We start from the raw sequence: 27151 nt of genomic DNA on the forward strand, positions 1-27151 counted from the left end.
TTTCGATCGGCCACATTGCTTTCGGTCGGCCCAGTACAAAAACTAATGCTAAAACATAACTTGTTTTTTTTTTATTAAATAAAATTAAACATTCATCGTAGTAACCTGCAAGGTAAAATGCAATTTATTTTAAACACATTAGATTGAATAAAACTCATCCAACAGTTTAAATGTCAACCGCGTAAATTCGATTTTTTGAATCCAACAAGTACTTGGGCAATGGACCCATACAATGACCCGACCAGAATAACTTTACCCGATGACGTGTACCCTAGTTTCTTCCAGCGTCTTCCCCAACACAAAACAGGCTAATAGAAATCAGCATTCTACTTCTTTTGCATCGGTTCAGGAACTGTAGTCACTCTGGTTGAAATTGAAGGTTCTCACAGTAAAACTTGTTGAATTGAGTAATGGAAGGGAATGCGAAAAGCGACCAAATCGTGGATGTAGGATCGGTAGTGGAGGCCGTTTCAGCCGATGACGGTGATGCTCCTCTCTACAGCCTCGAAAGTCTTTGCATGCGATGTGGTGAAAACGTAAGCTTCTCCCCATTCTCCGCCACCTTTTCCTTTGGCTTTTCAATGAATTCACTTTCTACTTTTTCGCGCACCTTTGGCGTGGTTAATTTAGGGATTCAATTCTCCATTCTTTTACTATTTTTTTCTTCTTTCGGTGGACGTTGCGAAGTTAGCGCTTTGTTTTCTTCTTCCGCTGCATCAATGCGTTCAAGTTGTATTCAATACTCGATTACTTTTACTCCTTTTTTTCCGTCCCTCGTAATTTATCGGGTGAACGTTAGATGTTTATGCCATGCTCATGTGTTTTTTCTTCTTCTCTGCGTCATTGCTTTTAATAGTCTATGAACAATGCTCGATTTCTTTTACTTTTTTTTTCTCTTCCCTCGTATTTAATCGGTGAACGTTGGCGAAGTTTAAACAATGCACCTTGTTTTTTTTTTCTTTCCCCGCTTCACTGCGTTTAATTTGTATTCAATACACCATTTTTTTGCCCTTTTCCCTTCTCTCTGAATTAGTTGGTGAACTTTGTCATGTTCTAAACAACGCACCTTGTTTTTGCCTCCTCCTGCTTCGATGCGTTTAATTTATGAGCCGGTGGTGTGTTTACTTTATCCATCAATGCGTTTAGTTGGGGTTTGGGGATTGTGGGGGTGGTAGTGAACACCGCTTTGAACTCACAACTCTTTGAACTCACAACTCTTTGAACTCACAACTCCTTGAACTCACAACTCCTTGAACTCACAACTCCTTGAACTCAGGTCATATAGTTTTTATTTCGCTCAAGTTTGTGAATGTGACTTGTAATAGTACTATTTGTTTTGCATAAGTTTTTAGGAGAAATTTATCAATATAAGCCATTTTCTAGTTTATTATAATAATCAAATTTATGATGTTAAGTTTCATGTAATGGGAACTTAATTAAGCTCTTAATTAAATTGTTTGCGTGTATGAGTTGGGAACTAAGGATACGTTTTGTTCATATTGAAGGATTGGACAAAACGAATAGTTAGCACTTTGCCCAAGCAACCAAGTCACAAGGAAATCTTTTTGTTTTGTCTATTGTATCAGGGTCGGTACACTGCACAAGTGGAATAGGCTAGCACTTGGCACTAACAAAACTGTTGTCTGTTACAATTAGATGATGCACTGCACTCCTAGAATACGTTAGCACTCACTACCTAAACATTTTGCTTTCTCTATTCTGTTGGATCAATGCACTGCACATGTAGAATAGGTTTACATTCGGCACAAACAAAACTTTTTGGTTTTGTCTATTGCATCGGTTTGATGCACTACACATGTAGTATTGGTTCGTATTAGTGCAGGCAAAACTTTTTTGTTTTGTCTATTGTATCGGGTCGACAAACTCCATCTGCAGAATTGGTTTGCAGTTGGCACAAGCAAAAATTTTGTTTTTGTCTATTCATCAGGTTGATGCACTGCACTTTTACATTAGGTTTGTACAGGGCACAATCAAATTTTTTTGTTTGTTTATTGTATATGGCCAATGCACTGCACATGTTGAATTGGTAGCACTTATTGTCTTTGTATTAGGTTGGTGCACTGCACATGTAGAATAGTTAGCACTTAGCACCAGGGTTGATGCGCTGCACAAGCATTTTGGAGGTGAGCAGGCGTTGATGGTTATTCTTTATCGGTATTAATGAGATCTAGTTGAAGGGTATATCTGACTTTGGGTGGTCTTGTGCATGGAAGTAGAAGTTGCCTGCGTTTAGTTCAACTTTTTTTTTTGAAGAAATAATAATTTATTTTTTTGTTAGAGTACTAATCGAATAGTTAGGATAAAGGAGCAATAATGTCATGGTACTAATTTATTTACAAGCAACATTATTACCCGAGTAATTGAGTAATGAATATTTACATTTTTTGTGTGTTTCGTCTTTTGTGTTGTTCTATCCAGGGCCATGTTAAAAATCAAGGAAACAATTTTTTATCGCTCAACAAATGAGTCAAATTCACCCTAAGTCTTAATATTGTATCTTCATCCAAAATATTTAAATTTTATCATCTGACTTGAATTTCTGTCATGTTTGTCAGGGGATTACAAGATTTTTATTGACTTTAATTCCCCACTTCAGAAAGGTATGTCTTGTCTATTGCTCCATTTGCTCTTGTGATTGGCAAGTGGTTACTGTTAGTAGGTATTGGGATATATCATATATGTAGTTAAATTTCATCTTTATTTCTGTCTTTCCTTATGTTTAGGCCTCATTCACTTTTCTCCCTGATGTTATTTGTTACATATTTCAATTAAATGAATTAGCATTATTGATTCACAAATTACATAATGGATCGTAATACATATTATTTTTATCTGCTGTTTCTTTTGTTTTGTCTGTCCATTAGTTTTCTGAAATATAACTCATTGTCACATTTACCTTTCCTGCAGATTTTGTTATCAGCTTTTGAATGTCCACATTGTGGTGAGAGGTAAACGGCCCTTTAGTCTATGCCCTCTCCGTGTGCGTTGAACATAATTAGTTCCTTTGATCTTCCTCTTAATTTTTCTTTCTTTTATAATTATTGATTTTATCTGTTAGGAACAATGAAGTACAGTTTGCTGGTGAAATTCAACCACGTGGTTGTTGTTACACTTTGAAGATTCCATCAGGCGAGCAAAAGGTTGGTTTGTTCAAATTTCAATTCCCCATCCCCAAATGATTATTTTATATAACATAAGAAAACATATATGGCGCCTAGGTACTCCAATGCCTCTATTAGCTATCTTCTTCCCATTCAGTTAACATCCATGCTGAGGTTCTTGACACTAGTGACTGACTGTTAGGCAGGAAAATAAAGACAGCACTTGGAGGGTGTATCATATAAGGAAATTTAAAAATAAAGGTTAAGCGGGTTAGTTAGTTGTGGTGAGGGGGTCTTTAAATAAAGACCAACCTGCTGTGGGGGAGGGGATATCTGAATTGTTGTAAGAAGTTGACAGGATTAAACCTGTGTGAAAGGAGCTATTCTCCTTTGTAACCCTTTTGGGTGTTCTGTTCTGCATTGTAATAAAACAGAGTTTTCTTTCTTCTTGCTGTGTTTGGGAGGGAATTCTGGTTTTTCTGTCTAGGAACCTAACAGTTGGTCCGACCTGCCGGATCTGAAAAAACAGAGAGTGAGGAAGAAAAGATGGAACAGAGGATGGCAGCAGTAGAGAAATTTACCAGCGAACAATTGAAATGGAATTCTGAAATAAAAGCAGAAATTCTGGGGTTGAAAGAAGGCATGCTGGAGTTAAAAGAAATCAAAGAAATGTTGCGGGATCTCAAGAAAGGAGATAGAAGGTCGGAAGGGGGAGAGAGTTCGGTGAATGGTGAGGAAAGAGTGGAGGAACCATCAAGGCAGGATAGCCAATGGGAAAAGATGAAGGAAGGAGAGATGAAGTCGTGGGGTAGGAGAGTGGAGTTACCGGGGTTTGAGGGCGAGGACCCAATGGGTTGGCTGGCCAGAGCTGAAAAATTCTTTGAGGTGCAGAATGTGATAGCAGGGGAAAGATTAAAACTGGCCTTCATCAGTATGGAGGGAAGCGCCAGTCCTTGGTTCAGTTTTTGGAGAAAGAACTCCAAGAATCCTTCTTGGGAAGAGTTTTCCATGGCGCTGAATAGGAGGTTTGGGGGAAAGGAGAGAAGTTCTGTTTTTGAGAAGCTGGCGAAGATCAAACAGAATGGAAGAATTGATGAATACATTCAAGATTTTGAGATGTTAGTGTCACAAGCACCACAGACAGGGGAGGAACAGCTGCTGGGGTATTTTTTTGCTGGATTACAGTCCAAGATTCGTAATCAAATCAGACCGCATGACCCCAAAGAATTGATGAAAGCCATGGAGATTGCGCTGGATGTTGAGGAGTCCTTCAGGGAAGAAAAAATTAGCAGTTTTGGGCATAGGAATAATGCGTCTTTTCTGCATTATCAAGGAAGCACCGGGATAACATGCCACACAAATTTGCATAAGGGGAATAGTGGGCCAGTCTCGTCTAGTTTGACTAGCACAGCAAGGAATGAGTCTTCTTCTTCCAATAGAGAGTTTCGGCCAGGAGAAGGATCCAGAAACAGGGGGTCCAGGACCCTTCCCTATCCCGAATATGTGAGAAGAAGGGAAGAGGGAAGATGTTTCCATTGTGGAGGGGCGTACGGTCCCGGACATCGCTGCCCTGAAAAGAATTTGAGGGTTATCATTTTTGCAGAAGATGAGGGAGACCCTACAGAGGTGAATCATTCTGGGTGGGGACAGATTGAGGAAGATTTGGAAAAAAGAACATCAAGGAGCAGTGACCTGATTTCAACCTTGAGGACAAGGTTGTTTTGTCAGAAATGAGTAATGTTAGGCAGGAAAATAAAGACAGCACTTGGAGGGTGTATCATAGAAGGAAATTTGAAAATAAGGGTTAAGCGGGTTAGTTAGTTGTTGGGTTAGTTAGTTGTGGTGAGGGGGTCTTTAAATAAAGACCAACCTGCTGTGGGGGAGGGGATATCTGAATTGTTGTAAGAAGTTGACAGGATTAAACCTGTGTGAAAGGAGGATTAAACCTGTGTGAAAGGAGCTATTCTCCTTTGTAACCCTTTTGGGTGTTCTGTTCTGCATTGTAATAAAACAGAGTTTTCTTTCTTCTTGCTGTGTTTGGGAGGGAATTCTGGTTTTTCTGTCTAGGAACCTAACAATGACCTAGTTTGAAGGATGGTTTTTCATACTTTTGCATCCATGTTTAGCTAGAAGACCATTGTTGTTGAAGTCAATATTTACCATGTAGGATCATACTATGCTATGAGTTGAACACACCCTGGAAAATCCCTTTCTTCTTATTTATGAAGCCCTTCCCAATCCATTCGTGATCTTCTCCATCTTGGACTGTTCAACCTTTTCTTTGTCATTCCATTGTTGCCTTAGAGTATTGCCACCTATAACTTTTATTATTGCACCTTCCTTTGGCTGTAGCAACATTTTCAGTTTAGTAATCCTTACCATAGAAGTTAATTTTGTGGGATTGAGCTTGACCCTATGCTCAAACTCTATGATGGTAACAAAGGCAATCCTAAATCAATTGTTGGGTCACCTACATTGACCAATTCCAGACTTATAGTCCTTGGCATAGGGGGTGTTGGTTCAAATGCATATAATTAAGGACAATCCTTGCCCACCATAATTTGCAGCCACGTGCACCTTCATTATGGTAGGTGAGTGGGTAAGTATAAATCCCGCATAAAACTTGGAAAATTGTGTGGTTAGGTTAAATCCTAAACCTAAATACTAAGATAGTTCAACAACATAATTTTCTAGTCAACTAATAAACAAATAGAATTAAGAATTTCTTTCTCACATTTCTGATTATACTATTTGGATACCTGACTTACTATAGTTATAACTTTTAAATCTAATTTTGTTTTAATGTAGTGATTTTGGAGGTTATTTTCTTTGTTTATGATATTCTTATGCATATGCACTATATATGTATAGTTTTGCATTTTATGTAAAACCATAGGATCTTACCATCCAAGTTAAGATCCCCAATTTACGAGTTTTTAATCTCCTTATCCTAGGTAGAATATTGAGTTTAGCATTGTAAAGGACATCTATCATGTAATGATATAAAACTATTTGAAGCAAAATGCATGCAATCAAGATTGTAAAACTTGAGAGTTCATAGAAACTTGTGAAGGCTTTTGTAAACTTGACTCAAACTTGTAAGAGTTTACTTACCATAAAAAATATTAACAATAAATAACATAGTAATTATACATTTGAACTCCATAATAAAACAATTGTTAAAACAAAAACTTGGCAATAAAACAATACAGTCAACTACAAAACTAAAGCATCTCGGGTTGTCAATAATACATTTCTACTAAATAAGTTTAAACTACATCAAATAATTAAGAAATAAAATATTATCTCTAATACTTGTTATGGTGAATGTATGATTATTTGGGATTATCTTATTTTGATTTGTAAACTTGTCTTTGTGGTTTGCCGTTATGATGATTTGTTTATACAAGTGTCTAACAAGTTTAATGAATGTAGATGCTAAATCGTCAAGTGGTTAAATCAGAATCTGCTACCATTAAGGTACTCAAATTTGTTTTGTTTATTTTCTTCATATTTATATAAACCTGTGTACCCTATTTCCTATTTAGATTGTAATCTTCAAAATTCTTTAGTTCATTAACACCTTGGTTCTTGTCTCTTTGAAGTCTAGGGCTAAGCCACATAGTCTTAGTTGAGCTGATATTATCTACCTACATACCTACATACCTACATACCTATTTATCTGTATGTCTATTTGTTTACATAGATAGTTAGAAAGATAGATATTTTTATGAAAGAAGTAATTTAAGATGTTGCTTATAAATTTTAATGACTAATCTGGTTCTATTATTCAAAATTTATAGTCTGCTTTGTAATAAATTTATTCAAAAGGCAACCTTATATGTATATGATTGTGCAGATACCTGAACTGGATTTTGAGATTCCACCAGAGGCTCAACGTGGTAGTTTGTCAACGGTACTTCTAATACATATTTCAATTTACTTTGTTGTTTCCCATTCCTGGCAATGACAAGTTTGCTTGTTCAATTTTTTTTTCTGGGTAGGGCAGGGGGTTACCCATTATTTCATTTGTCAGTGAAAATCTCGAGTCTCAACATTGTATTTCTATTTAAGATGGCTAAATTTACTCCGCATGTGTATAATCATCTAGTGAGTAAACATGTCAGTGTCCTTTCTGTTTGGTCGAAACAATTGTTGAATTAAAAAGAAGAGATTGCTATCCTTTTTGTCTTTTTTTTTTGTTTGATTTAGTGTAGATTTTTTAAGCTTTTGGTTCGACTCTTGATCATATCATAGGTTTGGCAATTTCTATATGCACCCTTTATTTAGTAGCCAGGAAGATTTTTATTCAATTAAATTAATTGAAACAGTACATCAACTTCTATATATAGAGAACTATAACCCTAAAGTAATTATTACAAAGAGATCTCTAGAATCTTCTATAGCTTCTAACAACTTCTAGTAGTACATTTATATCCTACTAACAACACTCCCCCTTAAGCTGGCGAATGGATATCTATCATTCCCAGTTTGCATGTGAGATCATGAAATTGTTAAGTGGGAAGACCTTTTGTAAACAAGTATGCTAACAAGATGGCACATAAGATGTAATGATAAGGCCACTATCTAGTTTCTCTTTAAGAAAGTGTCGATCTATCTCTATATGTTTGGTCCTATCATGCTGAATTGGATTGTGAGCAATGCTAATAGCTGACTTATTATCACAATAAAGAATCATATACTCTTCACATGCCACTTTAAGATCTTTTAGAATAATTCTCAACCATAATAATTCACATTCCCCTTGTGCCATAACTCAGAATTTAGCCTCTACAGTAGACCTTGCAACAACATTTTGTTTCTTACTTCTACTCACCAAATTTCTAGCAAAAAACATGCAATATCCTAAGGTGGATTTCCTATTTGTGACACCCTTCAAAATTTACATTAGTATACACTTCCATTCTTAATTTTCCATTCCTTTTGAACAATAATCCCCTTCCTGGATTGTCTTCAAATATTGAGGGATTCTATTCACAACTTGTAAATGTCTCTCACTTGGATTAGGCATAAACTGACTAACTACACTTACAACATAGGCTATGTCAGGTCTAGTGTGACCTAAGTAAATGAGCTTCCCCACAAGTCTTTAATATTGACCTTTATTCACAGTAGTTCTGCCTTCATCATTTATAATTTACGGCTTTGTTCTATAGGAACTCTAGTGGTCTTGCAATCAATCTTACTTGTTTATTTTAGAAGATTAAGAGCATACTTTCTTTGGGAGACAAAGATCCCTTTCTTCGAGTAAGCTCAATGTTGTTAAACTCGAGGATAGAAAGAGGATCGGAAAAGAGATAAAATTTTGTAACTCGACCCATAAAGGGTTAGTGGTATATGAAAAATAATGTGAATATGAAAAATAATATTGAATATATAAAATAATTAGACATATATAGTATAATTCGCAAGATTAATGCATAAAATAATTAATAAATTAATAAATATTTAATACAAATAATCTGTCTACGTTAGGTCTTTATATTAGTAAACTGTTGTGCCTTGCTTCCACATTAGGTTTGTGTTTATATTAGTAAACAATGGTGCCTTTAACAAGGCAAGGGAGTAGAAGAAAGGGAAAATAAAGAAGGAACAAAACATGCCTATATAAAAGGCAGTGGGGAGAGGGAGAGGCGCAACGACGAAGAGGTGCGACAACGGAGAGGTGAACAACGGAGGAGCGCGTGATGGAGGGGTGAGTGGCAGAGAGGCGCGGTAACGGAGGTGCGAGTTTGATATTAGGGTTATTCTCGGACATCATTTTCAGAGTTTTTTTTTCAATAGGCTGAGCCGTGACTCCTTGATTCTTTGATCCGGCTACCGACTCGTTAGATCGCTCCGATCCATTTAGGTAGTGATCCACCGTGCGATCCGACACGATTTCTTCTAAAAAATTGCAAGATCGTACAATCTTACGATCTAGATCATGATTTTAACAACATTGAGTAAGCTACTTCTATCCCAAGGAAGTACTTTAATTTCCTAGATCCTTCATTTCAAACTGAGTAGCAATCTTTTCTTTTCAAGATTTGTTTCTCATGTTCATCATCTTCTTAAAGGCATAAATATATTGCTCAATTTTGGTATCAAGCAAGCTTGTCATTTAATCTTGTAAGATTGAAGAGTTTTCAAGATATGATTGCTGCTATAGGTGCTTATGGACCTAATTTGCCAGCTCCTACCTACCATGAGATTAGAGTTCCACTCCTCAATAAGGAAATTGAGTACACTGAAGAATTGTTGAAAGATCATAAATTGCACTGGACTAAGCATGGTTGTTCTATCATGTCAGATGCATGGATTGATTGGAAGCAACGATGTTTGATTAACTTTTTGGTGAGCTCTCTTGTAGGGACAATGTTTGCCAAGTCGATTGATGATTCTAAATTTGTGAAGACAGGAGAAAAACTCTCCGAGATGCTTGATGCCCTTTTGGAGGAGATTTTTAGAAGAAAATGTGGTTGAAGTTATCATAGATAATGGTATTAATTATGTCTTGGTTGGTAAATTATTGGAAGAAAAAAGACATAATCTTTATTGGACTCCTTGTGCTGCCTATTGTATAGATTTGATGCTTGAAGACATTGGAAAAATTCCTTTGTAGTTCCTTGAGTTTATTGAGATAATTTACAAATAAGAGGGAATTGGTAAGACATGCAATTACAAGGTTTTCTACCTCTTATTTATCATTACAAAAGTTGTATCAAAAGAAGGGAAATTTGAGAAAGATTTTCACTTGAAATGAATGGAGCAAGAACAAGCTGTCTAAGGAAGCTAAGGGTAAAGAACCTACACAAATTGTTCTTATGCCTTCATTTCGGAATCATGTTATATTTACTGCCAAAGTCATGACTCCTCTTCTTCATGTACTTTGTTTGATTGATAGAGAGAGAAAAGCAACTATGCGTTATAAATATGAAGCAATGGAGAAAGTCAAGGAAACAATAATGAAGTCATTCAATAACCACGAAAGTAAATACAAGGATGTATTTACAATCATTGATAATAGATGGACATGCCAATTTCGTTGCCCCTTGCATGCAATTGGTCACTTTTTGAATCCAAAGTTCTATTGTCCTAACCCAAAAATGGAATATGATTTGGAAGATACAAATGGATTGTATGCTTGCATTAAGAGGTTGGTGCCAAGTAAAGATGTGCACAAAAAAATTTATTTGACTTGCCTCTTTATAAAAGTTGAAGTGTTCTCTGCCAAAGAATCAAGGAAGACCACAACCCCAGGTGAGACAATTAAACGCTATCTAAATTGGGTTAAGATGTAAATTATATCATATAATGGTTACATTCTAAGTTTTTTTACTTTTATAGCTCAATGGTGGAAGAATTATGGGCACGTAGCTCCCAACTTATAAAAGCTAGCAATTACGATTTTAAGTTTGATATGTAGTTCATCGGAATGTGAGCGCAATTGGAGTTTATTTGAGGAAGTAATAATTATTTCTCATAACATGACTCATTTCATTATTATTTTGTAGAATGTAGAAATAAATTAATTCACATTATACTTGTAGATTCATTGAAAAAAAGGAATAGGCTGTACAAAACGTTGCATGATTTGGTTTACGTAACCAACAACTTGCTCAAAGATACAATATTAGAGATAAAATAGACCCTATTGTATTCAATGGCATGGATGAGTGCAATGAGTGTCATTGTTATCACTTTTCGGTTATGGCGGCGCCATGGCGGAAGACGGTGGCGGATTTTCCGACCACCGCCACAACAAGGCGGTGGTGATGCGGTTTTCCCTTGGAGGTCGCTTTTGGCATCTCAGAAAGCTAACGAAAAACGGAAATATCGTAAAAGGCAGAGAAAAACACTGTGACAACGACCACGAAAGTAACAGCGGCAGCGCACGCTGCGACGATAGCAAAAAATGAAGAAGGGACCTTCGACGCATGAAGAAGATAAAACACCTAAACCTAATTTTGAAAAAACCCTAATAAGTTTGGGCCTTTGGCCCATTCCAACTTTTAACTAATAAAACCCTAAAATCCTCATTATTAAAATAAAATTTGAATGTGCTGCAGCTGCATCAGTTATTTAACCTAATTAAGAGTTCAAAACCTACTTAAATTAAGTTTGGGCCTTTGGCCCATTCCAACGGTTAACTAATAAAACCTTAATTATTCAAATAAAATTTGAATGTGTTGCGGCTACATGAGTTGTTAAACCTAATTAAGAGTTCAAAACCTACCTAAAATTAGTTTTTTTTGGGCCCATTTTTGACCCATTTAAAACATTATACTTATTGCAATCCACAATACATTTTTTTATCTCCGCCACAACACCTTCCGCCATAACCCGTTATGGTTTCTGTTATAACTTTATAAAGGATTTATGGGGTCTCCGATATGATCCGTTATTCAATATCGATAACATTGATGAGTGGTTAGTGGGGCAAGTAGATGATGATGATGATAATGATAATGAAGAGGGGGGAAATGAGTTGGTTTTTGATGATGATTCCACTCTAAATTAGGCAACTGCTTATGAAGCTTTAGATGTTGGAGAACTAATAATTTACACAAGACAAGTAACCAGTAAAAGAAAGCAACCATCAAGTGGTTGTGGTATTGTCATTGGATCTTCTCATGCTTCTAAGAAAGGTCTAGCTGCAACTCCATCCCCAACAAGGAGGGGCAAAGGGAAGATTCAAATCGGGGTTGGGAATGAATTGCATGATAGCTTTGATTTTGAGTTTGAATAATTACTTAACTTTGACTAGAGTTTCTCTGAAGGGGAAGACGGGGGATATGCCCCATTGGATAATATTGAAGAAGAGTCGGATAGTTAGAAACATAAGATAAATATTACCATGTCCAACTATTGGGATACGAGTCCCATTGGCAAGAGTAATGTAATTACCAGGAAAAGAAACACATGACATTAAAAGAGATGAGTGAGGTGTCATATGGTCTGTCGCACCAAAGTCTAGAACTCAAGAGTCCTTGCATAAATTTTAAGAAACATCAAAAGAGGAATTAGAGTTCTTACCAGTCATGGTTACGAAGCAAGTACCACAAGGTGGCTTACTGATAGACTCCATGAGAGATTTTAAACGTTCAATTTCAGCATGTAATGCAGGCATTCCATTGTCAATTGAAGAGGATGAAGGAAGATCATCATTACTTAGTAGAGTTGCCGTGATAAGATAAATAGTAAGAATTTCTTAGTCTCCCTTGTAAGTATAATGAAACATTAACACAAAAAACTTCAGTGACAGTGAAAGGTCGTAGAAATAGGCCCCAACATTGTGAGCTCTAATACTAACTTAAATGAAATAATATGAATGAAAGAAGATTTTTATTCAATTATATTAATTGAAACAAGACATCAACCTTTATATATAGAAAACTTTAACCCTAGAGTAATTATTACAAAGAGATATCTAGAATCTTCTACAACTTCTAACAACTTCTAGTAGTACATTAATATCCTACTAACATGAAGCTTCTACTAGTACATTTAATATCCTACTAACAACAAGGAATGTAAATCGTGGGCATCAGAGAACTCTTAACTTTCTTTTGTGAAAATTCATGAACATTGAACAGTTGAAAATTTGTAATCAAATGATTCAACAATATCTTTTGTTGTGTAATTATAGGTGGAAGGGATACTTATGAGAGCAACTGATGAACTTCAAGCCCTTCAAGAGGAACGCAAAGTACTATTTGTTTCTGCGCTATATTTTTATTTGATGCATGCATTCTTCTTTAAATAACTTAATTAATGTTATGCTTTCTACCCTCTAGAAAGTGGCTCCGGAGACAGCTGGAGCAATTGATCAGTTCTTGGTGAAACTGCGAGCCTGTGCAACAGGAGAATCATGCATCACATTTATTCTTGATGATCCTGTCGGAAACAGCTTTATTGAAAACCCGTAAGAGATTATACCTTGTAGAAGTATTTTTTTTAAATGAGTAAAAGTATTTTTATTAGAGAAGAGATTATAACAATAGAGGCTAAGGTATCCTCACACACAAGTAAATGACAAAAGGTATTCAGTGATAGCATATGAATTAGCAACCTCCTGGATTTGTTGCTCAAGAGTGGAGTGTGGTTTAGTATGTAAAGTGTTGATCTCTGTATGGGCTAAAATTTAGTCACATTGTGCTTGTGCTTGACTTTGGATTGGATACATTCTTTTATGAATCACACCATATTGTACCTTTTAACTTATTTTAAATTGGTCAAGACAAACATGTATTTGTTGGTGAGGCAAACTTGTACCTTCATTTGGTACTTGGTAATATTAGTCCAATGTTTTAGCTAGTACTATTTTAAGTAAATGCAGAACACATTGAATAGGTTTGCACCATCATCTGATCCATCGTTGACGATCAAGTTTTATGAGAGAACTCCTGAGCAGCAAGCATCATTGGGATACCTTGTTGATTCTGCACAGGCTGAAGGAACTCATGTTGATGCCCCGGGAGGCGGAGAAGCTGTGACTACTGATCAAGTGAGGAGAGAACCACATGGATCAGTAGGGGCAACAGCTGGCCATCGTGCCATTGCACAGAGTAACAGTGCAGAAATTGCTGAAGCCTTGTTTCGATATACTGCACCAGAAGAGGTACAATTGCTGAACTATATAGTTCTGTGTACTGAGCTTTGGCCTTATGTGTTTGTTTATTCAATGTCAAGTTGCTGCCTTTTTTTGACAGGTGATGACTTTCCCTTCTACTTGTGGTGCCTGTGCTGCTAGTTGTGAGACTCGAATGTTTGTCACCAGTATCCTCTTAGCACTTTTCATACTTCCCTTGGGATATTGTTTGATTATGTTACATTTCTTTAGAAGGATTCTGTCATTTTAAGCTCGATGTAAAATTTATTAGGTTAAAGAAGATTTATATTGTGTATGCAAGAGTACATAGCTTTGTGGGGTAAAATAAAATTATATAAACTATTGGGGCTTATTTTTTTTTATTCCATGTTTGTATTTCAGTTGAAATTTGGAGCTTTAGCACCTTTTTGATCTGCAAAAAGTGAAATTACATAAAATAGGGGATAGTTTTTCTTTATTTCAACTTCCGTTGTGATTCTATGTTTCATGTATTTCAGTTGAAACTTGAAGCTTAGTGTCATCTACTTGGTGCTGAATAGTTTTTGGATAACCATGTGTTCTATTAAAAATCCTGAACATGATCTACTTTCAAATTTCAGAAACTTGACTATGGATTTATGCTAGCTACACAACATTAATTTCAAATGAAACATCTGTCTACAGTGTTGCATGTATTCTGATTGCTGATAGGGTAAAAACTAGATAATATTTATTTGCTTGCTTGATAACGGTCATACTCTTCAAAATATGCCATGTGCCAATTTTATATTCTATATTATTGCTTAGCAATTTCCGGCATTTCTTCCACAAGCTGTTGATCTTAACAATGGACAGATATTCCTTACTTCCAAGAAGTAATTATTATGGCATCCACATGTGATGCTTGTGGCTACCGCAACTCTGAGGTATGCTGATTTCTTGAGTGTAGCTCTGTCTTTTTAGGGCTGGAATAAACATTAATTTTCCATCTTGCAGTTGAAACCTGGTGGACGAATTCCTGAAAAAGGAAAAATAATTACTCTTTCTGTGAAAAATGTCAATGACCTGAGCCGTGATGTAATAAAGGTCTGTAATTCTTTGTGATCTTAACTAATTTCAACCCATCAGTTTCTTAATTTGTATATGTTTAGTGATGAATCATGGATCTTGTAGTTTATCCTTGCATTTAGAGAGCATATATTTTTTCTTGTTTCTAGTATGTAATTACTACAAATTGGGATCAGTAAAAGAAATCTCATTAGAAAAGAAGGTAGTTTGGACTTTGGTTATTGAGCTACTCAAATGTAGGGAAAAATGTAAGCTTCCAAACCTGTTTTGCAGAAAGTGTAAAGTAACTAAGGATAAAAACTAATCATGAGTACTCTTTCAGTGCCACTTTAAAGTTTTGCAATTTATTTTGACATCTCCCTTGCATGAAGCTATAGCATTTTAAGGAATCAAATTCGCATTTTGGGGTTTTTAGAAGCCTGAAATGATTTTTTCATCAAGAGATAACCTAGAAACGTTAACACCAACATGTACTGTTTTCAATGATATATCAAAAGTTGTAATGATACACACACAGTCTTGCTAAGTTAACCTGTGAAATATGTCCTGATGGTACCCATATAGGCCTGACCATTTAAACATTATTTTATGCAATCTGAGATCTATACATTTTATATCTATTGACTGAGTAGTTTGGTTTGATTAGTCTGATACTGCAAGTGTAAAAGTTCCGGAAGTTGACTTGGAGCTGGCAAGCGGAACCCTTGGAGGAATAGTTACAACTGTTGAAGGTTTAATTACAAGAATTAGTGAAAGTAAGTATCCTTCTATCAGTCACACAAACTATATAGGCAGCATCCTAATGAGACAGGAGGAAGGAAAGGACATCGTAGTACCCATACACTTTGTTCAGCTTCAATTGTAACAAAATGATGAAAACATTTTTTTTTTCAATAGATCTTTCAATTTTCAACCACTTGAGCATCATTATTTATTTCTTTCATTCCAAATAATCTATCTCAAATATGTTTTAAAAGTCTTCTAAATGCCAAATTTGTATCTGTTTTGGATGGGTGGAGTTTAAACTGTTCTCTTTTGTCATGTTTATGATGTTCCTGATCCCGTGGTGTGATTTAATTTTTAATATAATCTATTTATTTTTGCTAGAATGTATCAATGTAGAATATAATTTTATGTGATTTGTATGTACAGGCCTTGAGAGGGTCCATGGCTTTACTTTTGGAGACAGTCTTGATGAAAATAGTAGAAGCAAGTGGATAGACTTTAAAGCAAGGCTAAACAAGGTAATACGTGACTATTTTATGAGAGTTGGTTTAAATTTCTCCATATATGTTTACTATATAATTCTATTTATCAGGTTATTATTGCAATTTTTTATATTTATTCTTTACACAATGTTTTGTGGCTGACTGGGAAAAGAGGGAAGAGGAGCAATACATAACTTCAGGCATTGTATATTCTTTTGTATTTCTAAAATAATCTTGTCTTTATTTCTTGTTCTCTTTTAGGAGGATATGTTGTCCCGTTTTGTACCTCTTTCGACACCTCACTTTGAAAAATTTAGTAAAAAAGAAATGGACGACAAAGAGAATAGGGTTCACGGAATTTTAACCAAATGCATTGTAACAAGAAGGGTCACTTTGAGCAACAAAGACCTGTGGTCATATTCCATGCTACTTTTGGGCTACATTATGCCTCTTTAATACCAGCAACTAATAGACTGCATCGGTCTTTGTGTCTTTGAATTTGAAGGCTTTGATTTGACTTAACCTATTTAAACTTATTGGTTCAAGGTCTTGGATCCCACTTTTTTTATCTGCATTCTTTCATTGTATGCAGCTTCTTAGCTTGGAAGAACCTTGGACTCTAATTCTTGATGATGCATTAGCCAATTCTTTTGTAGCACCTGCAACTGATGATCTGAAAGAGGACAATCAATTAGCTTGTAAGATTTCCAACTCAGACATCAAGCTATACTTTGAGCAGATAAAGTTCACATTTTCTGAGTTGAAATTCTGAATTCCATTTCCATGATGCCAATTCTTTTTCTATACATATGGAAAGTTGAAACATCAATTTTTTGTTCCTTAAAATATCTTATTCGATTCAACTATCGGAGTTGCTGGGGATCCCGAGTCCAGTATAGACCATCATGTAAATAAACAAACAAACAGAAGTAGGTTTATTTCAGACATTTCCCCTTGTTGGGACTCGTGTTTCAACCTTTTGCTTTACAGTGTGCCCTGAGTAGCCTGCATAATTGGATTTGTGATGAATCGGTCTAATGTGCTGTATGTGTAAATATGATTCTGATTGTTTAATGCTGTGTTTAAATATGGTGCATAGTTTTTCATGTAAATATATTCATGTTTTGTGGTTTTCTGTTTTGCAATTGGTATTTCTCCAGTTGAGGACTACGAGAGGTCATGGGAACAAAATGAAGAATTAGGTCTGAATGATATGGACACCTCTTCTGCCGAAGTTGGTGATGCACCAACCAATACTTCTAAAACTGAGTGAAGATCATGTAATTTCCTCTCCTCACATCCCAACCAAAACAAATGGAAGTATTTTTGTGATAGTTTGATATCATCGAGAGAATGGAAAAGTCTGTTGTCTTGAGCCTCATTTCATTGGCTTATTGATATATTTTAATGTAAGCCCATTAACTTGTATCATCCGTTAGAATAGTTGTCTGAAAAATGTAACTTCGTGAGTTAGTAAGTTAATTGCTTTTTATTTTTATTTTTCTGGTTTTGTGGCCATCTGATTTTATTTCTTAGAGCAATTTTTTTCTTCTTTCCCCTTTTTAGCACAGCGGCGATAATTATCAAAGGTTGTTATCAGTGAATGTGAATATTAGTATCAACAAAGTATTTCGATTAAGGATTGGTAGGATATTGAAAATATTCATGGTTAGTAATAAGAAAAGGAAGATAAGGAAAAACAGTAAATTAATTATCAACGAGTATTCTCAAAGGTGATTGTTCTTACAAAAAAGGGACCAAGAACACTCGAACCGAAACGATAAGATGGCCTCCTTCTTGATCTTCTGATTTCGGGCTATACTCTCGGTTTGCTATTGGGCTGGACTGCTTGTGTTCCTCTCGGCTGCTTCTTTCGGCTATTCCTTTCGGTTGATGTTCCTCACGAGTGGGGGGATGTACCTGCAAGTTGCTCCGATGCCAAAGTCAGAGACAATGTAATGGTTTTTTCAGATAAAACTAAGCTTACCTTTTTCTTGTGTTGACTTCCTATTTATAGGGTTTCGTTGATGGGCCTTCTACAGTACTTTTGGACTTTCTTCCCACACCTTTTTATTATTTTTACACCCCCTTGTGCAAGTTCCTTATATTATCCTTTTAGGTTTCGGTCCAGACCTTTCGGTTTTTGTTTAACACTTTGTTCATTGAACATGTAGTTCTCGGCATATAGTTCTCGGCATGTAGTTTTTGTTTAACACTTTGTTCATTGAACATGTAGTTCTCGGCATATAGTTCTCGGTTTTAGGCTACTAGTACACTGGCCCCCGAGACAAAAATAATTTATTTATATTGAAAGTATTTGTTGTCTTGATAAAATATAATTGTTGAGTTTTGATTTGATGTGGTATTTAATGCCTTGGTTTTCGTAATGCACTTTTCTGAAAGTATGTGATTTGACACGAGATGCCTATCTGAACCGTTAGATCAAATATTTTTGAATAATTTTGTTGATCAGAACGTTTCAAATTCTAGGGTTCTCGTGGGTTATAAATAGGTTCCCCTTTGAACCTTTTTATGATTGTGAAACCTTTCGCTTTTTTAAGCCAGAAGCTCATTTTCCATCATCAGTTGATTTTGGCAAAGGTAATGTCTCTTTCAAGCCTTTCTGCTAGTGATGATTGTTCGAGCGCGGGTGGGGAATCAACTGGGCGAGTGGTTCGGGCAGAGGATCATCCAGACTCAAAGTCTTCATCTGCTACCCCTTCTTGCATGAATGACTCTAATGCAGCCCCTACTGTTGATGTTTCTCAAGAAACTGATTTGATGTCGGCTCGGAAAAACCTTCGTCCAGGTTATCAGTGGGTTAACCCTAGAGTTCGGGAATATTTTTCGAAGTATCGTTCTGCTATGGAACTGCGTAATTTTCTTTCTCATTCTCAGATATATTATTCTGATATTGAGAACGATATTATTTCTTTTCGGCGTGTTGGAGATGCTGATAACGTTTGCCATGGCCGAGAAGATGATAGCTATGAGTTTTTCTATTTTTATGCTTGCTTTTTTAGAGACCTTCACATTCGATTGCCTTTGAATAACTTTCAAATAGGCGTACTTAATTTTCTTAATGTTGCCCCTACTCAGCTTCACCCTAACGGGTGGGCTGCCATGCAAGCTTTTAGTATTTTGTGTAAATTACTGTCGCTTTCTCCTAGTCCTGCTTCGTTCTTGTATTATTATTGTTCTCGGCCTGGTAAACGATCAGGGTGGCTTTCTCTTATTAGCAAATCCAACGTTTGCTTCCTTAAACCTTTTACGTCATCATATAAGGAATTTAAGGGAGGTTTTTTCAAAATTCTGGTAGAGCCGATAGGGAAAGAATATTTTTTCAATGGAGAGTCTCCAAAATTTCCTCTTTACTGGACAAGGGATCCCGTTAAGTTCAATTCAATATCTTTTCACTCAATGGGGGCGGCCGACTGGTATGTTATTGAAGTTTTCAGTCACCTCTCGCACCAAATTCCCACTCGCGCCTTGCTAAAATTGTATACTTCGTCCCATCCACAAGAAGATCTTATTGGTAGGTGGTTGTTCTTCATTTTCTTGTTTTATAGGATGTGTTTTTTAACTTTGCTAAGTTTTTTATTGATTTCCAGCTTTGATGGGAAGCACAAATCCAAAAGCTCGGTCTTATTTTTCGAAGCTTCTGAACAAAGTAGGTGATGTGACCCCTCGGCGTGAAAATGTGGTAAACCCTGTTGTTGAAATGGAAGAAGCGGGGCGTATTGCGCCTATTGAAGTGGTTGAAGTTGCACACAATGTGGAGGTTGTCGGGCCTTCGAAAAAATCAAAGAAACGAGATAGAAGCAACAAGAGATCGCACTCTTCTTCTCGGCGTCATCGTCGCGTTGAGAATGTGTCGTCTGAACCGCTGCCCGAAACCATTTTTTGTGCGTCAACTAAGTATGCAAAGTTTATCCAAACTTCTTTTGACGAATCATCTTATAATATGTTGAAAAGTATGGATGCTGCCTCATTAGCTGATTCCGTTATTGAATTGTCAAGTAGAAGTTTGTTGCTTGGAAAAATGTTGAAGGAGAAAAATGTAAATAGTGTGGCTTTATCTGAATTTGAAAAGTTGAAGACTGACCTTGCTGAATATAAGGAGAAAGCAAGCTCTTTGTTCGAGCAACTAGAAGAGATGAAGAAACAGAAAGGTGAACAAGAAGTTGCAAAGGAAGAGTTTAAAAAAGAAAACGTTGAGTTGAAGAATGAAAACTTGAAGTCTAATGAAGAAAACGCTCAACTACGTAAAGAGAATCAACTGCTGAATGAGAAGGTGTTAGCGTTATCGTCTACAAACGAAGCCGACAAGAAAGCCATCAAAGAAATGGATGAAGAGATAAGCCAGCTGAGGACCAACGTTTTTGAAGCCGAAAGCGCTACATTTGAACAACATCAACTTGGTTTTGAGAAAGCACTTCAGCAAGCAAAATATTTTTACAATATTCCACTTGACGAAGGCAACTTTGATGTTAAAAAGGATTTTTACAAGGGTGAATTGGTGCCGGCTAACGAAATCCCAGACACTGATGCTGAAGATGTGAATATTGAGAGCTAGATGGGCGTGGGTTTATCTGTCGAAAGTAGATTTATTTTGAACTATGAATCCATGTATGGATACTTTTTGATATGGTAATCCATGCCGAAAGTAGATTCGTTTTGCTAAATGTAATGTCTTTTTTGAGAACTTTAATACATATAGTTGGTTGGATTATCAATTGTCACGATTTTGTATTATTGATCGTATGCTACGTAATTGTCACGATTTTGTAAAATATCATGAATGGTGGATGCATAACGAAAATTCGGGTGAAATCATTCGAGACCGAGAGTTTGATGAATATATTTCTTTTCGGGTGGGCTTTCACTTAGAGTGAAATCATCCAAGACCGAAAGTTTGAGGAATATATGTCTTTTCGGGTGGGCTTTCACTTAGAGTGAAATCATCCAAGACCAAAAATTTGATGAATATATTTCTTTTCGGGTGGGCTTTCACTTAGAGTGAAATCATCCAAGACCGAAAATTTGATGAATATATTTCTTTTTGGGTCGTCTTTCACTTAGAGTGAAATCATCCAAGACCGAAAATTTGATGAATATATTTCTTTTCGGGTGGGCTTTCACTTAGAGTGAAATCATCCAAGACCGAAAGTTTGATGAATATGTGTCTGTTCGGGTGGGCTTGTGAAATCATCCAAGACCGAAAGTTATGTAAAGAAACAACACATTAATAATGGATAATGCTTCTCCTTGGATGGATAGATATATATACAGTCTTATTTGTACATCTGCAAATTCAACTAAAATAAAACTTTAAATGACTTGTATTCCATGTGCTTGGTACTATTTTTTCTTCTAAAGTTTCCAATCTGTATGCTCCATTGTGCAAATTTTCGAGTATTCTGAATGGACCTTCCCAGTTAGACGCCAATTTTCCATGTCGCGGATCTTTTCGGGCATTAGTGCGCATTCTCCATACTAAATCCCCCTCCTTAAAATTCCTGAATTTTACTTTCGCATTGAACCTTTTCATTGCTCTTCTTTTTACTGCTGCCTCTTTTATTTTCGCCCGCTCTCTAAGTTCTTCAATGAGATCTAGGTCGGTTCTTAAACATTCATTGTTTATGTTCCAGTCTTCTATTTGGCTTCGTAATGTTGGCTCGGTTACTTCTATAGGCAGCATTGCATCCGTTCCATAGGTGAGGTTGAAGGGTGTTTCGCCAGTTGAGGTTTGTGGCGTGCACCGATATGCCCATAATATTTCTGGTAATTTTTCTGCCCACAAACCCTTGGCGTCTCCTAACCTTTTTTTCAATTGTCCTAGGATAACTTTGTTAGCGGCCTCTGCCTGTCCATTTTTCTGTGGGTGTTCAACGGAGGTGCGGGTTGACTTGATTCCCAAATCTGCATAAAATTCCATAAGTTTTTTATCAATGAATTGCCGGCCATTATCGGTTATTATGGTGTGTGGGATTCCGAATCGACAGATTATATTTTTCCAAATGAATGTTTGGACTTGTTGAGCTGTTATCGTAGTCAGTGCTTCCGCTTCTATCCACTTGGTAAAATAATCTATAGCGACTATCATGAATTTGGTTTGTCCGCGGCCAAGTGGAAATGGGCCGAGGATATCAATACCCCATTTTGCAAACGGCCATGGAGAAAAAATTCCTTGTAACTCCTGTGCCGGTATATGATTTAAACTTCCAAACTCTTGACATTTTCTGCATGTTTTAACATAAATCTCACAGTCTTCTCGGAGTGTTGGCCAATAATATCCGGCTCTGCATACTTTGGTTGCCATTGTTCGAGCTCCACAATGTAACCCACATACTCCTTCGTGAAGCTCTTTTACCACATATTGGGCCTGCTCCTTGGAGAGACATTTTAACAGAGGTGTTGAATGGCCACGCTTGTAAAGCTGATCTCCAATTAATACAAAACTAGCTAATCTTTTGGATATTTTCGTATCTAATTGAATACCTTGTTCCTGATTCTTTATGGCTTCGGTGTATGTCTTTATCCACTCGTCCTTAGCGATGGTAATATTGGAACATTTCTCTACGCCGACCGATGGGTGACTAAGAGTTTGTTGTATGACGGAGTTGTGTTGGAGTGGCCGCTGTTGACTTGCTAGTTTGGATAAGGAGTCGGCTTTCATGTTTAGCTCTCTCGGAATATAATTTATTTCAGCTTGATTGAAGCATTGCATGATATTTAATACCTTATGATAATATTGCATCAGTAAGGGGTCTTTTACCTGATAGTCTCCTCGTACTTGTCCCACGGAAAGCTGGGAATCACTTTTACAAATGATATTTTCAACTTCCATGTCCCTTGCCAGTAGTAGTCCGGCAATAAGAGCTTCGTATTCGGCTTGGTTGTTAGATGTCCTGAACTCGAACCGCAATGCCATCTCAACTTGGAAGTTGTCTGGTCCTTCAAGGACTATTCCTGCCCCGCTTCCTTTTTTGCTTGACGCGCCGTCTACATACAACATCCATCGCTCCTGCTGCACTGTTGTCGGCATATGGATGATGAAATCCACAAGGGATTGGGCTTTGATTGGTCCTCTTGGTTCATACCGAATCCCATATTCTGAAAGTTCCATGGACCATGTGACCATTCTGCCGGCCAGCTCCGGTTTTCTTAAGATTTTTGATATTGGATAATCCGTCCTCACAATTATCTGATGATTCTGAAAGTATGGCCGAAGACGTCGTGCGGCGTATACCAGAGTTAAGGAAATTTTTTCCACCTTGGGATATCGGGTTTCAGCACTCTGGAGGGATCTACTTACAAAGTATATTGGTTTTTGATCTGGAGTTTCTTGGATTAACGCCGCTCCTATGGCTTGATTGGAAGTTGCGAGGTAGACTATGATGGGTTGGGTACAATCAGGCTTGACCAGGATTGGTGGTTGTGCCACCATGCTTTTGATTTGAGAGAAAGCTTGCTCGCAGTGGTCATTCCACTCGAAGGTTTCAGATTTCTTTAACAAATTTACTATTGGTTTGGTTTTTTCGGCTAGGACTGGTAAGAACCTTGACAATGAGTTTAGTTTCCCCACTAATCTTTGGACCTCTTTTAAATTTTTTGGTCTTCCCATTTGCATAATTGCTTCACATTTGTCAGGATTGGCTTCAATGCCTCTGTTGGTTAGCATAAAACCCAGAAATTTTCCACCTTTGACGCCAAACACGCATTTTTCTGGATTGAGGCGTAGATTGTACTCTCTTATGCGTGAAAACACCTCTTCAAGATTTTCTAAATGTTTCTCCACTTCGCTTGATTTCACAACCATATCGTCCACATATATTTCAATGATTCTTCCGATTTGATTTGTGAACACCTTATCCATCAGTCTTTGATACGTTGCCCCGGCATTTTTCAAACCGAAAGGCATGACTTTGTAACAATAATTCGTTGTATCTGTGGTGAAAGCTGTTTTTGACACGTCCGGGCCATACATTTGTATTTGGTTATACCCTGAGTATGCATCGAGAAAACTCATCATCTCCTGTCCCGACGCTCCATCCACCAATCGGTCTATGTTGGGTAATGGATATGTATCTTTCGGACAAGCCTTATTAAGGTCCGTATAGTCTGTACACATTCTCCACCTTCCGGTCGGTTTTTTTACGAGTACCACATTGGACAACCATGTTGTGTATTGAGCTTCCCGGATGAAACCAGCCTGCATTAGCTTCTCGGTCTCTGCTATTGCTGCTTGTCGTCTTTCCTCCCCCAACTTTCTTCGTTTCTGAGATACCGGTTTCGCTTCTCGGCAAATTTATGACAAATTATCCTCGGATCAATTCCAGGTATATCAGATGGCGTCCAGGCAAATAAGTCTTTGTTAGTACGTAACAATGTGATGAGTTTGTGTAACAAGTCTTCGGGTAGGCTGCCACTTATATAAGTGCATTGCTTCTCGTCCTGTCCGAGTATTACAGCCGTAGTCTCTTCTTTTGGTTCTAGTCTTTCATCATTGATTCTCGGATCTAGATCTGCCATCGCCACCATTCTTTCGGTATCTGTGTGTTCTTTCAGGTTCATCTTCAAACCTATTGCATAACATTCTCGAGCATCCCTTTGGTTAACATAAACAGTCGCGATCTCCCCCTTTTCGGTTGGGAATTTCATTGCTAAATGCGGGGTTGAGACTATTGCTCCCAACTCATTCAAAGAAGATCGTCCTAACAACACATTATAGGACGTGGAAGCATCTACCACCAAATATCTGATCTTGATCTTTTTGGTCTTAGTTCCTCTTCCAAAGGTAGTCATCAGGTCAATATATCCTTTCGTACTAACTCTTTCGTCTGAAAACCCGATGATTTGTTCTCGGAAAGGTACAATGTCTTCTTCTTTTAGATGTAATCTTTTGAAAGTATCCCAAAACAGAATATCCACTGAGCTCCCTTGATCGACCAAGGTTTTCATGATGGCGTATTCGGCTATTTCGACTGTTATTACCATGGGATCGTCATGGTCAGGATCAATGTCTTGAAAATCCTCGTCTGTAAAAAGCATTGGTGGCAAAGTTCTTTTTTTGAAGATGTGATTGATGGTCCTGATGCTTCTCCAATGTTGTTTTCTTGCTGATGACGACTCCTTTCCAGAGAAACCACCAGAAATAGTATTTATAAACCCCCTGACGGGTCTTCCCAAACTTCGTTCCCTGCTTCTTCTCATTGGTTGTGTGTTTTGGTAAACTCTGTTGTTTCGTTCTTCTGATCTCCCACTTCTTCTGCCATCTTTTTTATCTATTCTTTTTTCTCTTTCGACTCTCTCTACCCTTCTTTCTCCTGCTTCTATCCCTTGCACCCTTCTCCCCGGGCTCATCCTCAGTCTTACGTTTCCTCCTTGAACAAAGCGTTTTAATTGCCCTGCTTGAACCAACTCCTCTATTCTGTCTTTTAATCTGATACATTCCTCTGTATGATGGCCATGATTTTTATGATACTCACAATGTTTGGTACGGTCGGCATTTTCCGGTGTTCGTGCTTTCCTAGGTGGTGGTATAATTTCTGTGGACATGGCTTCTTGTAAGACCCTTGCTCTGTTCGTATTCAAGGGTGTGTATTGCTGGAATCTCCGGCTTCTGAATTCTTCCCTGGCTCTTCTAACCATAGGTCTACTTTCTTTCTCTGTTTGTTTTCTTTCACTTCCATCAATCCTCACGTGATTCCGAAACTCTCTCAGTTCTTCCATTTGCATGAACTTTGACGCTCGTTGTCTCAATTCGTCTAAGCTAGTCGCAGGTTTCTTGCACAAGCTGTCAGCAAACGGCCCCGGTTTTAATGTTGTTATCATATGGTGCATGGTGACTTCGGGGCTGAGATTTCGGATTCCTAGGGCAACTCTCCCGAAACGTTCCATGAACATCCTTAAGGACTCTCCGTTCTCCTGTCTTATGTTTACCAAAGCAATTGATGTTAAATGGTGAGGACGACTAGTTGCAAACTGAGCGCCAAACTTCTCTATCAGCGTATCAAAACAATCTATACTCAAAGGTGGGAGGCGTGTGAACCAGCTCAGCGCTGCCCCCTTCAGAGTCGTAGGAAACACTCTGCACATGATAGCATCATTCCATGTGTACAAGCTAATTTGAGTGGTATATATTGCGATGTGCTCATCGGGATCGATGCTCCCATCATATTTGTCAATGGTCAAATTCCTCCAATTGCGGGCAACGGGGTATCAACTATAACATCATAAAACGGATGTTTTCTAGAAGATGTTCCTGCCGAGACCCCAGAGTTCTCAAGCCATTTTTTTTTGGTTTGGGAACTTTCGTTGCGGTAAAGCCTTTCGTTCACTGGTGTTCCTAGTTGAACGGTTCCGAAGGATGTATTCAAAACCGTGTCTTCATGTATTTTTCTCCTCATGCGTGCATTTTCGGCTCTCAAGATACTTAACTCTTCTTCGTTACTCTTCTTTAGGGCCTCAAATTCTTTTTCTAGTTGAACCAACATTGTCATTGGTATGTTAGCATTATCTTCACGATCTCCACTCTGTTCCCCCTCTTGGCTCATCTTGCCTTCTACTTTTCCTTCTGACTAGTTCTCGGGCCCCACGGTGGGCGCCAAAATGTTCTTACAAAAAAGGGACCAAGAACACTCGAACCGAAACGATAAGATGGCCTCCTTCTTGATCTTCTGATTTCGGGCTATACTCTCGGTTTGCTATTGGGCTGGACTGCTTGTGTTCCTCTCGGCTGCTTCTTTCGGCTATTCCTTTCGGTTGATGTTCCTCACGAGTGGGGGGATGTACCTGCAAGTTGCTCCGATGCCAAAGTCAGAGACAATGTAATGGTTTTTTCAGATAAAACTAAGCTTACCTTTTTCTTGTGTTGACTTCCTATTTATAGGGTTTCGTTGATGGGCCTTCTACAGTACTTTTGGACTTTCTTCCCACACCTTTTTATTATTTTTACACCCCCTTGTGCAAGTTCCTTATATTATCCTTTTAGGTTTCGGTCCAGACCTTTCGGTTTTTGTTTAACACTTTGTTCATTGAACATGTAGTTCTCGGCATATAGTTCTCGGCATGTAGTTTTTGTTTAACACTTTGTTCATTGAACATGTAGTTCTCGGCATATAGTTCTCGGTTTTAGGCTACTAGTACAGTGATGA

General features: G+C 37.4%; 2 protein-coding genes and 1 pseudogene across 2 annotated transcripts; 2 read left to right on the plus strand and 1 right to left on the minus strand.

Moving 5' to 3' along the window:
• The first annotated feature begins 404 nt into the window (after window positions 1-404).
• On the plus strand, window positions 405-17490 carry LOC137817467 (uncharacterized). Its single transcript, XM_090303543.1, has 16 exons — window positions 405-536; window positions 2577-2621; window positions 2929-2969; window positions 3080-3161; window positions 6558-6602; window positions 6982-7038; window positions 12775-12834; window positions 12923-13050; window positions 13479-13746; window positions 13838-13904; window positions 14572-14642; window positions 14713-14802; window positions 15431-15539; window positions 15937-16028; window positions 16585-16690; window positions 17153-17490. Exons 1-16 carry the CDS (start codon window positions 411-413, stop codon window positions 17263-17265), a joined length of 1500 nt encoding a protein of 499 aa, XP_090159669.1. The 5' UTR covers window positions 405-410; the 3' UTR covers window positions 17266-17490.
• LOC150029448 (uncharacterized) lies at window positions 9187-10518 on the plus strand (annotated as a pseudogene).
• A 6740-nt stretch (window positions 17491-24230) lies between the features above and the next one.
• On the minus strand, window positions 24231-26093 carry LOC150029449 (uncharacterized). The gene has a single exon (XM_090301980.1). The coding sequence runs from the start codon at window positions 26091-26093 to the stop codon at window positions 24231-24233; it is 1863 nt and encodes a 620-aa protein (XP_090158106.1).
• Window positions 26094-27151: the final 1058 nt, after the last annotated feature.

This window comes from Phaseolus vulgaris, chromosome 1 (genome assembly GCF_051622355.1).
Source record: "Phaseolus vulgaris cultivar YP4 chromosome 1, ASM5162235v1, whole genome shotgun sequence".
Classification (NCBI taxonomy): Eukaryota; Viridiplantae; Streptophyta; class Magnoliopsida; order Fabales; family Fabaceae; genus Phaseolus; species Phaseolus vulgaris.

Excerpts from the sequence above, each read along its gene's own strand:
- LOC150029449 (XM_090301980.1), bottom strand. The coding sequence starts at position 26,093 with ATGTGCAGAGTGTTTCCTACGACTCTGAAGGGGGCAGCGCTGAGCTGG.
- LOC137817467 (XM_090303543.1), top strand. The coding sequence starts at position 411 with ATGGAAGGGAATGCGAAAAGCGACCAAATCGTGGATGTAGGATCGGTA. Across the intron at positions 15,540-15,936 it reads AATTACAAGAATTAGTGAAA|GCCTTGAGAGGGTCCATGGC; the intron begins GTAAGTATCCTT and ends TTGTATGTACAG. Across the intron at positions 16,029-16,584 it reads TTAAAGCAAGGCTAAACAAG|CTTCTTAGCTTGGAAGAACC; the intron begins GTAATACGTGAC and ends CATTGTATGCAG.